Source organism: Lampetra fluviatilis, chromosome 37 (assembly GCF_964198595.1).
Source record: "Lampetra fluviatilis chromosome 37, kcLamFluv1.1, whole genome shotgun sequence".
Classification (NCBI taxonomy): domain Eukaryota; kingdom Metazoa; phylum Chordata; class Hyperoartia; order Petromyzontiformes; family Petromyzontidae; genus Lampetra; species Lampetra fluviatilis.
In genome coordinates, this window is record NC_136311.1 from 4,035,159 (window position 1) to 4,048,452 (window position 13,294).

At 51.0% G+C, this 13,294-nt stretch overlaps 1 protein-coding gene across 2 annotated transcripts in view; it reads right to left on the bottom strand.

The window, feature by feature from the left end:
• Positions 1 to 414: 414 nt before the first annotated feature.
• The window catches only part of TBL2 (transducin beta like 2), a 28,533-nt gene continuing 15,653 nt past the window's right edge, over positions 415 to 13,294 (bottom strand). For both annotated transcript variants that reach the window (XM_078873651.1, XM_078873652.1), the window contains 3 exons: positions 12,531 to 12,683; positions 3,206 to 3,441; positions 415 to 1,342 (listed from right to left, as the gene is read on the bottom strand). In XM_078873651.1, coding sequence (XP_078729777.1) covers positions 1,116 to 1,342; positions 3,206 to 3,441; positions 12,531 to 12,683 — 616 coding nt within the window. In that variant the 3' untranslated portion in view covers positions 415 to 1,115. The remainder of the gene's footprint in view (positions 1,343 to 3,205; positions 3,442 to 12,530; positions 12,684 to 13,294) is intronic.

A 13,294-nucleotide genomic window follows, 5' to 3' on the forward strand; every position in this document is an offset into this window, starting at 1 on the left:
CAGCACAGGGCGCTAACCACTGCTCTTCCGCTGCCCGCACTCACACAAGCAGACAACACAGTGGGCGGATTTAAAGACGCACCCTTAACTTTTGCGGTTTGAATCCAATGGCGGGGAAACAAGTGGGCCATATAATGTGGAACATACGCCACGTCTATAAAAAACACAAATCAGACACCTCAACACCAGCTCAGCAGACGGATCCAGCGGCTGCACCCTCAATGCCCCGAGGCACCCTCAATGATGACTTCAATGCCCGTGTCCCCGTGCAGAAATTTACAGCTCCTCCGAGACAAAAACGCGATTTTCCGATGCTCGTAATCTATTTCCCCCCCCCCCCCTCCGAGTCCCAAAACGCGAAGTCGCCAGCGGCGATTGACATCGGGTAACCTGCAAAGCAAGCGGACGACTCGATCTGCGTGAATGTGCCTTTAATTTCTCTAAAACGACAATTAAACTCTTGCAAAACACCACAGTCAAACAAATTACTCCCTCCGTCCGGTCTCTAAGATTTGATGACGCGGCGAGAGGGCTTTGAGAGGGCGGCGGGTTTCTTAACGAGAGTCAACTCTGCTGCCGGGTTGGCTCGCCGCTCCCGCGCCGCGCTCGTCCTTGCCGCGGTCTTTAGGTGGCATGCCTCACCCCCCACGGCGGTACCCCGGCGGCGCCCCTCCGCCGAGTCGATCGGCTACGCTTGCGATGACTGCGATATTGATTAAAAAAAATTCACAAAAAAACGCCCACGTAAAAAAAATGCTGTTTTTTTGCAGGGGCGGGCTTTTTCATCGCGCTGCCCACATAGTTCCGGTCCAGCGTGACATGACAGATATCGTTCCTTTTGTCGGTGATGGATTGCGGCATATCTCTCCGCGGTTCCAGGTAAAGCCCAATTCACCGTGGGACACTCTGGAAAAGAAACAAGCCTGGATCCGGCCCACGTGGCGATCCGCGTTCACTTTTCGCCCTTGCCCTCGGCGATAATTTTTTTTCCACGAAACATTGACGTACGTCCTTCGCCGTCACGGGCCGCGGGAAAGGCGTGCTCCGTGCGTCGCCGATGTCGGTGAGCGCCTGGTGGTGGTGGGAGGGGGGGGGGGTTAGAGCGGCGGGCACCGCTAGGCCACGGCGGTGATCTGGCGCAGCGCCTGCCGGGCCTTCTTGGCCTGCTGGCGGAGGCGGTCGCGCACGGCCTCAGTGGGGGCCACGCGGGCCTGCTCCTCCAGCTCCTCGGCCTGCGCCGCGAAGCCGGCGGCGTTGTGCACCACGCGCACTGCGCGGTCCCCGCACGACGCCACGTAGCGGCCCAGGGGATCGAAGGTCAGCTCCAGCACCGCCTCGGGGCCTGCGCGGGGGGAGTGGGGGGGGCGTGAGAGGCGGGGGGGAGATGGGGTGGTTGGTAGGGGAGGCGCGGGAGGGGGTGGGAATGGAGCACAATGCCAGCTCCCGTGATCTGTCGTTGGCACGGGGCGCGGATCGGTTAAGCGTGTCGTGTTTGGCGTCTCGCTCGCGTTATTCCCGCTCGTCGTCTGTCTGTCTGTCTCTGTTTGTACAGATTTGTCCATTCCACGAGGCCGAGTCGCATTGTTTGCGATGTCATCTGCAGAAATCAGAAAACTGGCTCTCGCACGAAGGTTTCTACGCACGCACCGTGAGGTTACGAACTGATTTTGATTTAATGAATTGACGCATGCGGTGTAATATAGCACCCCCCCCCCCCCCCCCCCATTTAAAAACACTCGATCCTTTGGGCATATCCCACTCCTGCCCCCACCACTCTCAGCCTTGAGACCTTATTAGATCTCTCTCGTGAGGCAACAAGATATGCCTAAATGTCAGATTAGTCACCCCTGCCACCGCCGTGACCATTGTGACAGTCGCGTTACACATCGGCCACAGAGCAACCGCCACTCGGTATCCGCAACGCTCTGGGGCTGGGGGGGAACCCGGCGGACACCTGACCGTCACCGCTAGCTCACGGCTATGATTCACGAGCTCGGATTCACACAAATTCCACGGCACGATGTTCACCGCTTGCGGACGCCAATCGCCTGCGACGGTAAACATCTCTTTCCGCCCCTCGGCCACGCGTAGCTTGCACGTGCAATTTTCATCTCGATCTTTTCCGCAAGACGGGTTGGGGAGCACTGCGCTACAAACCCAGGGAGGACCCGAGTTTGATTACGGGGCCACGGACAACAGTGGTGGAAAGTGAGGTCTGAATCAGTCCTGGTGGGCCTGCCTCCACCTACCTGCACCAACGAGCATGGTAAAGTAGAGTTATATAATCACTCCCGCCCTCCCCCCCCCAATGATCAACATGGCATGGGGAAGCCTGGGATTGGCACAGGGCTAGGCATTGCTACTGCTATCACTATTATTTATCAGCTGCCTCAGCGGCAGAGTGGGGGGCTCACAGTCGGAAGGTTATGGGTTCAAACCCTGGTTGGGAGGTTGCAAAAATGGTACCACATCGCAGGTAAGTCAAAAGTGCTATTCTGGGAAAAGATTCACCTCTGTCACAGAAATGTGCAATTTCCACCACCAGCTCTGTGGGCTTGTAGCGAGCGGACGAGTTCAATTCAGCAGGAAAACACTTTGACTTAAAAAAAAACCCCATTGTAATTCCTTCTTGGAGACGTTTATCAACACGCTCTGAAAGCCGCCACGTTTATCGTGCCCTATTGCACATGCTGGCACCGAGCCAAGGCATTGTCGTCACGTACACAAAGACCCACGCACATAAAGATCCCCCGTATAGCCTTAACAGACTGTTGGGGAAAGTGCTGTTAGCGAGCACCTATGAAGGCCGGCACGGCACACAAACGGGTGGATAGCCAGTATCACGTCCGGTCGTTCCCTAAAGGCGATTTTCACATATCGCACCAGGTACTCATTGAGGCCGAGTCGACCTGGGGGAAGCCCAGGACCAGTTAAAATATTCGCCACTGTTATTGATTGTGAGGGGGAATCTCGGGTTCATAGCGAAGCGGTCTAACCGCTGCGCCACCGCCCTCGAGCACACTTACACACACGCACACACGATGCACACACGACGCACACACGCGCACACACGCGCACACACGACGCACACGCACACACACGCACACACACGCACACACGACGCACACACGACGCACACACAGACGCACACGGCGACGCATGCGTGTACCGTCACCGGCACCACCGCCACCGCAGCCGCTCTCACCGTGCGGGCCGACGATGGTCTCCATGAGCCGGGCTGTGCGAGCGTCGAACACGTGCACGGTGGGCCCCGCGGCCAGCGCCAGCACGCGGCCATCGGGGGATAGTGCCAGTCGGCACGCCGCCATCGTGGCCGCCTCGTACTTCCCCTTCGTGAGCAGGTAGGGCTCCTGCTGCAGGCGGTACTGGATGTCCGTGTCCCACAGCCGCCACGTGCCGTCCTTGGACACCGTCGCCATCCTGGCGGGCGGGCGGGCGAAAAAGCGGGAGAGAAGCGTTATAAGGGGACGAGCGAAAGCGGAGGCGTGCCAGCGGACACGCGGTGCCCGAGCTACGGGGCCGCCGCGTCCGATCGGGCCGAGCGGCGGATGCCGTGGATTCGGAGCCAACAGGACGGAACGCGATCGTCATCCGCCACAAATCTGAAAGCGCTCGTGCTCGCGGGCGGATGGGTGTGCGCCATCACGCTCTCGTTTGCACGCACCAAACCGGAGAGGAGATCGCTTTGCTCGCACAGAGAAAAGCACAGAGCCGACGGTGCCGCTCGCATCAAATAAAATGTGTGGGGGGAGGGGGAATTGGGGGGGGTTGGTTGGATCTAGGGAGGAGGGCGTGGTTGGGTGGCGGGGAGGAGAAAGGGGAGCTTGAATCGGTCTTCCGGATATCATTGCACCTGTTGCCGCAGCAAGACAGGTGCTCTAACCGCACCTTGCACCAGCGATAGATTGAACGATGAGCTTCTCCCCCCCCCCCGTCTCCCTGCCCCAGGGCTCGCTCGGCGGCACCGCACAGCCGCTCGGTTGCCGTGGAAACGTGTACAACTTGAAACGATGAGCGGCGATTGCGTCGCACGTTTTCTTGCTATGAGGTCAGAAAAAAAACTATAAACACCCCCAACCCAACCCTCCGCCTGCCACGCGCACTTCGGAGCGCGTGATATACACCGATGACGAGAGGGTGAGGTGCCGGGATACCCCCTCCACCAGCAGCTCTCCACCGATAACCGGCACCCAACCGTTCCACACTCCACTCGACCACCGACTCGTTTGCCTGCGGTGTACGTTATCCCTTCAATCGAGGTTGCACGCGTACAGCTCTCAAGTCAAGCCACTGCTGGATGAGAGCCTCCCCATGCCGTGACGATGGTCCAATATTCTTGACCGTCGTACCTTCTAGCCATGGATGTCGCCCCTCCTTCCGTTCCTATCTTAAAGCTCACCTCTTCTCTATCGCCCATTCTCTTCCTTTTCACTCCCCTCACACCTCCACCCGGTCCCTCCCCCGCACTTTCGTGATCCCTACGTACCACTCTCTTGCTGTCAGTTATTCCTCAATCCTTGCTACGCCCCTGTCAACTACATCATACCATTCTGCCATCGTTTTGTAAGCCATGTCAAGAGCCTTGAGTGAAGCCACTCTATAAATATAAATTAGATTTACAGTAAAACCTTGGATTGCGAGCATAATTCGCTCCGGAAACGTGTTTGTAATCCAAAGCACTCGTATATCAAAGCACTCGTATGTCAGTTGTGATCACGTGACGCTCGGCAGACAAAGCGTATACACGTACTACTCGTATTGCAAGACCTCGGTCGTTTATCAAATTAATATTTATTTTTAAAAATTGCTCGTCTTGTAAAACACTCGCAGACCAAGTTACTCGCAATCCAAGGTTTTACTGTACCTGCTGTTGTTTTGCTTGTGTTGAACCAACACTGCTCAAATAATGCACTCCCAGAAGGAGGCCGTATGGCTGATGGGATGTGTAATTATTATTACGACTACGAAGTGGAGAAACGGATCTGGGAAGGAAGCATATGGCCATAAAAGTGTATTACCCCCGAGTTAATGACGCCACTCAACCTCCAAGCCGGTGAGCACACAGAGCGACTGCACATCCACGCAGCCCTTTGCATTGGTGGTCAGGCCTGAAAAAACTCCCACAGAAGGGAAAATTGTTAAAATAAAAAATATGTCAAAACCTGTTTTCCAATGTGTTTTTCTTCTTGATGGCGTCAACAAAAGGCCACGGAAAACTATGAAGCCTGCACAGGATGGCTGTGTGTTTTGAATAGACAGGCGGGCGTGCATTCCACTCACGTTACCCGCGGGAAGTTCCATTTTTATAAATAACAGACAGTAGTACTTGGTGGAAGGGTGTTTAAAAAAGAAAAAATGCTTATTACAAGAGACATGAGACCTTCTAAAAGCCCTTGATGCCCAGATCAGATGTAGCTCACTCGCCGATACGTCCTGCAGTAAGCATGACTTTTGATGTGGACTACAACAGAAAGTTCATTATTATAAAAATCTTATTATCCATACAAATAAATGGGCAATGTTTTGCTACCTTAGGTGGGTAACGATGTCTGCTCTGGCCGATGGACTATTGGTGGGAAAGGTTTGAATGTATGGTCCAGAAAATACATGGGAAGGTTGCAAGAATTCCCAAACCAAGAACAGGAACCCTTATCGTGGCAAGCCAATTGTGATGAATAGCAAGCCGATTTTAATAAGCATATTTATATCACACGGTACGACACTACTCGTGATTAATTTATAATTTACTCACAAAGTGGATTTTTTTCGTGCAATCTGCGCATCTACCATAGCGCCGATAAAGGACAGCCATAATAATAAAATATAACATTCCTCAGCTTCCTCTTGAGCAATAAACAATCTCCGCTTGCACGCGGTCTCAATCTTGTGCCACGTGGGACCGTGTGAGCAATGCCGCCCGGGTCGACGGGAGGGAAGAGGTTTCATGGTTCACCTAGTCACTGCTCACTCACCCACCCACCCACTCACGTTCAACATCAGTGACGTACATCGGAACCGGTCCGAGACCTCCCCTAGTTCAAGACGGGCCTTCAATGAGTGTGTAAAACATCAGAACCGGGGAGATAGAGGCGGTCGGGGCATGGCGCTGACACCCACCTCTTCGTGTGCCGAATGGGCTAATACAGGGTGGATCATCAGTAACTACCTGATTTGAAATAGCGGCATTGTCTAAATTACTTTGTTACATTATTTTGCAGAAATAACATACAAGTCTGGGAGTTTATGATGAACCGGTGTACACCTCAGCAGCGTGCAAGAATAGTTTAAATAAATTTTAGAAACAATTGTTCAATTATTTCAACACAGAGAGACTATCGCAGATATTTTAGGTCCCGAATGGCTCCCAACTCCGCCGCCATATTCGGGCGTTGATTTCCCGATTTCAGGAATCAGGAACAACGGTGGATGCAAATCGGTGTGTTGGCAGACCTCGAGCCAGTCAATCTCCGACTTCATTTGAGCAAGGGAGAGTGTAAATGAGAACCCCAAAACTCTGATGAGGACGCTCCGCTCAATTGGGGATCGCACGACGGTCGCTGCGGCGAATCCTGGGACAGGCGGTGCAAGAATTGCAGCCCAGAGACAATCAAAGCGGCCTAGATTACTCGTGCTTTCTTTGAACTTGCAGACCAAGACGATGCTTTCATTACAAATGTAATGTCAGACGAAGCTCATTTTCACTTTAACGGCTTCTGGAGTTCATACAAAATTAGATCGAATCTCCACGAATTTAAGAATTTTCTATCATTTAGAGTTTCGCGTTTTTATTTCATTTTTCAAAAGTTATCGGCGAAACAAATCAGGTTGTTAACTATAGCCCACCCTGTACGTTTACATTCAGACACACAAAGACACATGCACGCACATAACTTCCTCCACAACCACACACACCCCCTCACCGTGCAGGGAAATTCCACCTGCGAGCCGGTGGCAGTGTATTTTATCTTCCCAACATTGTGGGCACATGCCCCTGTCCTGAGCAAACCCCTGTCATCAAAGCCACAGCATGTACTAGGGCTGTTCTAATCTCGCGTATGACAATACATTCAGGAGCGAGATGCAAATAGAGGTCTGCCCAGCCGCGATGAGGGCTTCAGGAGTTCGTTTGTTTAGGTTTGCTATTTCGGCCTGTAACGAGTCTAAGCACTTACCCTCCTGCTACCTTTCCCCCCTTCATGCAATTTATGGAATTGTCATTATTGCAGTGTCGCGATTCTGCCCCAAAATCACAACAATTTAACTGTCCATGCAGTAAAAGTTTTGAACAGGTGCACTCACACTCAGAGCTGTTTCCACGTGAAACCATGTCCCCAAGACACGCAACAAATATATATAGTCTCGACTTATTTGAATCTTTAAGAACACGCTTGCTCAACATCTGGGAGTGTGCCCCATTTATTTAGTTCTGCGTCTAACCAGATGTGACACTCACTGCACGATGCAGATGTAAACCACTCTTTGCTACGCGTGTAGTCAATGGACACCCTGGGAGCCCCGACAAACAGGTAGGTTTCATCCCAAAATAATTTCCTGGAGAAATATTTCAATAAAATATTAAAAAAAAAGCTTTGCACCGGATATTGAAGCGTCTCGTTTTAACACAATTAATTTATTATCCTGTCTCGTACGTTTTTGTTTGCTCCGTCGCAATACGTGTTAAATTTAGTGTCTCATCCTGCGCGTGCATTTAAAATAATGATGAAAAATGTGAGGCATAGGCAGCCTCTAGCGACAGGAGCGGAGAGCCACGTGAACTTATTACACGTAACGCGTTCGAACAAAAAAGTTAAACACTGTCGACTGCGCGATTCGACGCACGCAATGCGCTTATCGCGAGGCCGAGAATGTTCACACTGATGAGCCTCGAGGTATTTACCAACGCCGCAGAATCGCAACCCATCCAGCGCAACACCTACCCGCCGCACCTTTGCCTTGTGGTCAAGGGTCGCACGCCCCCTCTTGGTTTCGCCAAGTTTCACTATCGCCAGAAACCAACAACGCCTACTCCCTCCAACTCGCTCAAGGGTTTGTGTGCATTCTAAATGTATTTTTAGAACAGAAAACGAACCTCATTGTGATCAAAACATTACAAGCGTCGTTCAAGTTCTTTACACGCATTTTTGTTGCGTTTTTTTAAATCCAAGTGTGCCGCTCGAACGTGTGCAATCCGGGCCACGTGGCTTCCCGAAAGTGACGGTGCCCTGTGCATCGAGTCCATGTGGCAGCTGCGGTGTCATCGCGAGTGGGGCAATTGTAACTTTCAGCGGGACTTCCTGCACCGTAGGCTACACAGCGGTAATGAGAACACGAAGGAACAGAAGATAATAAGATAATTTGTGACACTTTATTAATCCATGGGGGGAATGGCGGCGCAGCAGTTAGCTCACTGGGTTTTAAACCCAGCGAGTGAGCTGGGTTTGATTCCTGGTCACGGCTAACGTCAGTGGGGGAACGACATACTAACGACTATTACATTTTTTTTATTTTACCAGGTAAAGCCCACTGAGCTATATCATTCGTTTTCAGAAGCGACCTGGCCACAAACTATATCCCATGTAGACGTTTATAGTAGGCAAATATGTTGATTCTAAAGGTGGAGGCAAAAACTCCGTGAAAAAAACACAACGCCCTCGCAAGTGGCGAGGGTGACAACAGACAGGGGAAAACCGACATAGAAAGGTCGGATTTGTGGAATTTGCACCACATGATCAGAGAGCTCTAAACAGGAGATGATCGCCAGCTCAGTGCTCATGAGCAAGACATGACTTGGGTGGTCTTTCAATTTTTTCAAACTACCCTCCCCCCTTGCCTAGAGATATAAAAATTATGAATGAAAAAAAATCAGACGCCTAACCACAATGTAGCCTCCTCGAGGATGCCAGGGAGACGTGGCAGAAGTGGACGCGTTGGGATTTAACACGATCGGTGGGTGCGCGGGTCAGACGGTCAATTGAAACTACACATTGCGTGGGTGGTGGTGGAGACACGAAGAGGCTATATATACGTGCGTGTGCAAGCTGGGGGTGGGTGGGTGGTAAAGATGGCACGAAGAATCGCCGGGTGAATGACGAACAATTAGAAACTGCAACTCGCCACTTGCGAGGGCGTTGCGTGTTTTTCACTTGGCAACCGTCCAAGACATCCGAGCCACCCAGCAGAGGCAAGGAGCTGAGTGGCAGTTGGGGTGGGGTGGGGGAAATTTTCCTTCGGTCGAAATCTGTTAGAAAGCACTCCGGGGATCTTGGCAACATTGCGTCACATCTCGATTTAACGCCCGCGAGAGTTTTTATGTCAGCGTGGGTAGATTATCTTCCCGTGCCAGCAACGTGAAAGAGAGGAAGCTTTCCTTTCAGGGTAGTTTCGAGCGTTTCGGAAATTTCCTTCACTGTGGGCATCGAGGTGGGTGCCATACCCTCGGCTTGACGGGAGAAGGCAGTACAGCAAGTTGCCTAATTGCCATCTGTTTCCATCTGTATGGGGATATAGTGTTGCCCCCTTGCACGAGTGGGGTTTCGGTGTCCTCCCCGCTTGTCATTAAACGCTGTGGTGAAACGGCCCGAAAACATCGTAAAAATAAAAACCTAATGCAGCAGCAAAAAATGTACGCAAATAAATATATAGATAAATAAATATATAGATAAATATATAGCTAAATAAATAATTGCGGGTCCGAGTGTTGTATCCGTGCCCCATGGAGTATAAGCGTCAATAAAAAATACCAGGTGCGATGCCCATGTCATAGCTAGTACAAAAGTCACAAGCGCTCTCCATCAAATAGGTCACTTGGACTAGGTCAGCGATTTCCCACTGAACCCGAGCATTGATGCAATGGTGCTCATCTCGTTGTTTACAGACCTGCAGAGCCAGAGGTGGTAATCCCACATTTCTACTACGGCGGGGTCAAGTAGATCCACACGACATCTGCTGTTGACTTCCCCATAATGTGGTGGCTTATTTTGTTGAGCCCTGGATGGATGATGATGATGAGCTGGATCAACCCCCCAAACAGGATTTGTTTTCACAACTTTCTGATTTTGAAGTCTCCCGCACAACCGCTGAGCCATCTGGCCCTGGCCGGATACTATGTTTATACAGCTATTTATACACATTTATGAAAGGTATTACCTAACAATTATACAACAAAATGACGATTGAGATGGTACGTCTGCCAAGGACACCTTTTACATACTACACATGCACAGTACTGTCAATTCACTGTCCGAATGAGGGCATACGGGTTGTGGGAGATTATTTGACCATAGTTCACCGTGCTGGTCAGTGCGGGCTGGGGAAGGTGCGGAGCAGAGACAACGTAGGAGCACAATAATCCAACACATCATTGGAATTTCCTACACTGCCCTCGTCCCCGCAGCAGCCTGCAACAACCGTCATGCATGGTGGTGACGCAGTCTTAATACTTTTCCTTTTCGAGATGTCTGCAAGCTGCAGGGTGGGTCCCGTTCGTCTCTGAATCTCGGAACGCACCAGCGGCTCAGCGTTCATTTTATTTAGAGAGATATAGCGCTATTTTTAAAAAAGACATTGTATTCACCTCAGAACTGTAGCGACACATCCCCAATCTACGATAGCCGGCGCCAAACGGTGCCACACACCCTCCCGCATGGCCTTGTGGGAGCCTCGGTACCGATAAAGTTATATTATTTGAGTTATTCTTCCGATTTAACTTTGATGATGAAAGCGCACGTCATCGGAACTGGAAGAAAAACTGATAACGTACACGTACGTCATGTACACCTATGTCATCGTAACGGGAAAGGGTTAATTATTTTTTATACTAGCAGCCTGCACGCACCTCTTTTCCCTCCTTTCCCAGCCAGGCAGCAAGCCAGGTTGCAAACTTTCTTTCTGATATAGCATGAGACGGTTTCACAGTATTTTGAGACGCAATTTGCATTGATGACTCAACGTATCAATTTGTTTTTCTTAAACAAACTCATCGGCGGAGCTAGAAAACCACAAAAGCGAAAACCTGTGCAGTGGTAATAATAAAAAAAAACAGAAACGTTTAGACCACGGACGCCAGCGGAGAGCGGTGTTGGGGTCACGGGACTGCGCGGTGGCGTCCCACCGAAACCAGCGACAATACCGCGACGAACAACGCAAGCACGGAACGAAGACGAAAGCGTGAGCTGGCATAGCCTGAGCGAATGCCACAGAAAGGAGGAACAGGAGGTCGTGTCTATCCTTTGACTATTATTTGGGGTTTTTATCCTTTCGGGGGAACAATTTCTATATTGATTCAAGTGATTTTTTTTTCTGGCGAGGACTCGCAATGATCTGACCGAGTCTGTGTTGGTAAAAACCCTCCACCACCCCACACAGCCAAACTAATTAATGCATGTTACGATTACAAGTGCTTGATGGGCCAATTTTTGTTGTTATTTTGATTAATATTTCAGCTCACTGGCGAGTTGAAAGAGAACGCTCACAATAACAAAAATGTTGCAATTAAGATACCTCATCTGATCGCTAAATTTGATACCAACTCACGGCGAGTGTTTGGACCAGTCCCTGGGCCTTTCCTGAGGTTGACTCATTCCTAAGATGAGCACCTGGTGCGGTGTGTAAAGGTCACCACTGGAGAGACAAAGGCGGCCATGCCTTGTTTGCCATGCGGGCCTTGAGATAGGTGCCTGTTAAAGGGCTAAATGGGGGATCTGCATCTTTGCGTGTGCGGAACCCTGGTCATAACAATATACAGCTGAGATAAAGAGATTGTGGGTAGCTGGACTGTATTGTGCCAGCGTGCCACTTGAGCCCTAGCAATGGCCCGATAACACGCACTTCATACCTCCCCAACCCCGTCATTCCACGAATCATAATCGCTTTCCTCGCTGTAGAAGTTCAAGCCAGATTTGGTTAAACCTATCGCAATGGCTTTGACCAGCTGCCCGCATTTCCCATCGGATCTTAGAAGCCAAATAGGGTGGGGCCTGAAAATACTAACCAGGAATTATTATTATTAATACTACTACCCTTATTTTCCCAAGAAAGCCTTATAGAATCTCAACACTCTTTTTCAGGATGGTCCTGCCACATGTTTGCAGTAGGGAGGCAATGATTGCTTTATGTAATCCCAACTGAGTATTTTCTAAGTAAAATTGGGATATTTGATTATATAGCAGTTAGTTTTTTTTTTTATGAACGATGAGAGTAAACTTGAGAACCCATAGGAAACCCATGGAGTACAGAGGGGTAGAGACCATACAAACACCACACAGTAAGGCACCCAGGTCAAAAGTCAAACCCAGGCCTTCCTTGCTGTGAGGCACGAGTGTTCCCACTTCACTGCATCTCTTTGTCCCAGGATTCACAGCCTGGATGGGTGGCGAGAGAGGGTGTAGCGGGTAGAGAGGGTGAAGCAGGTAGAGGAGGCGTAGCAGATGTAGGGGGGGGTGGTGTAGTGGGCGGAAGGGGGAGTGAGGTGGGTGTGGGGTAGTGGGTGGAAGGGGTGTGGGAGGCTCCACCTGTGCGAGTCATTGGAGAATCCGAAGGAGTGCACGGCGGCAGAGTGTCCCTTGAGCTCAAAGGCACGACTCACTTCGCGGAATCCTCCCGTCTTGGCGAAGCAAACCTCCCACACCTTGACGTCCGGTGTGAATCCACACGAGCCAATGAACCTGCCGCGGCAAAATCACACGCACATACAAAGATCCCCCGTGTAGCCTTGGCAGACTGTTGGGGAAAATGCTTTTAGCGAGTAGCACTGATGAAGGCTGGCATGGCACACAAGGGAGTCGGTGGCCAGCACCACGCCTGGTTATCTTTGTCTCCGTAGCGGCGATGTTTACACATCGCACCAGGTATTAATTTGAGGCTGAGTCGATCTAGGCCAGGCCCAGGACTAGTTCAGATAATCGTCACTGGTGTTAGCCGTGAGCAGGAATTAAACTCGAGTCGCCGGGTTCGTAGCGCAGTTTGCTAACCGCTACACTAGCGCTCCGTACGCACGCACACACACACACGCGCTCCGCACGTTCCCGTAACACCTTCGTGTGGATTGGCGTGGCCGGCAGCACGCGCCACCGAACTTCACGCGCGCTGCCGCCAATTCTGCCGCAACGCTACGCCAACTTCCTGTCAACGCATAACGGCTCTTTGATAAAATGCCGAAGGGACACCCCTCTGACAGCAGTAGGCTTGCATGTGACTACGTGAAGTCACAGCTACAGCGAGAGGTACTGTATACTGGGCATGGCATGCCAATCACTCAAATCCTGGGGTCACCAAC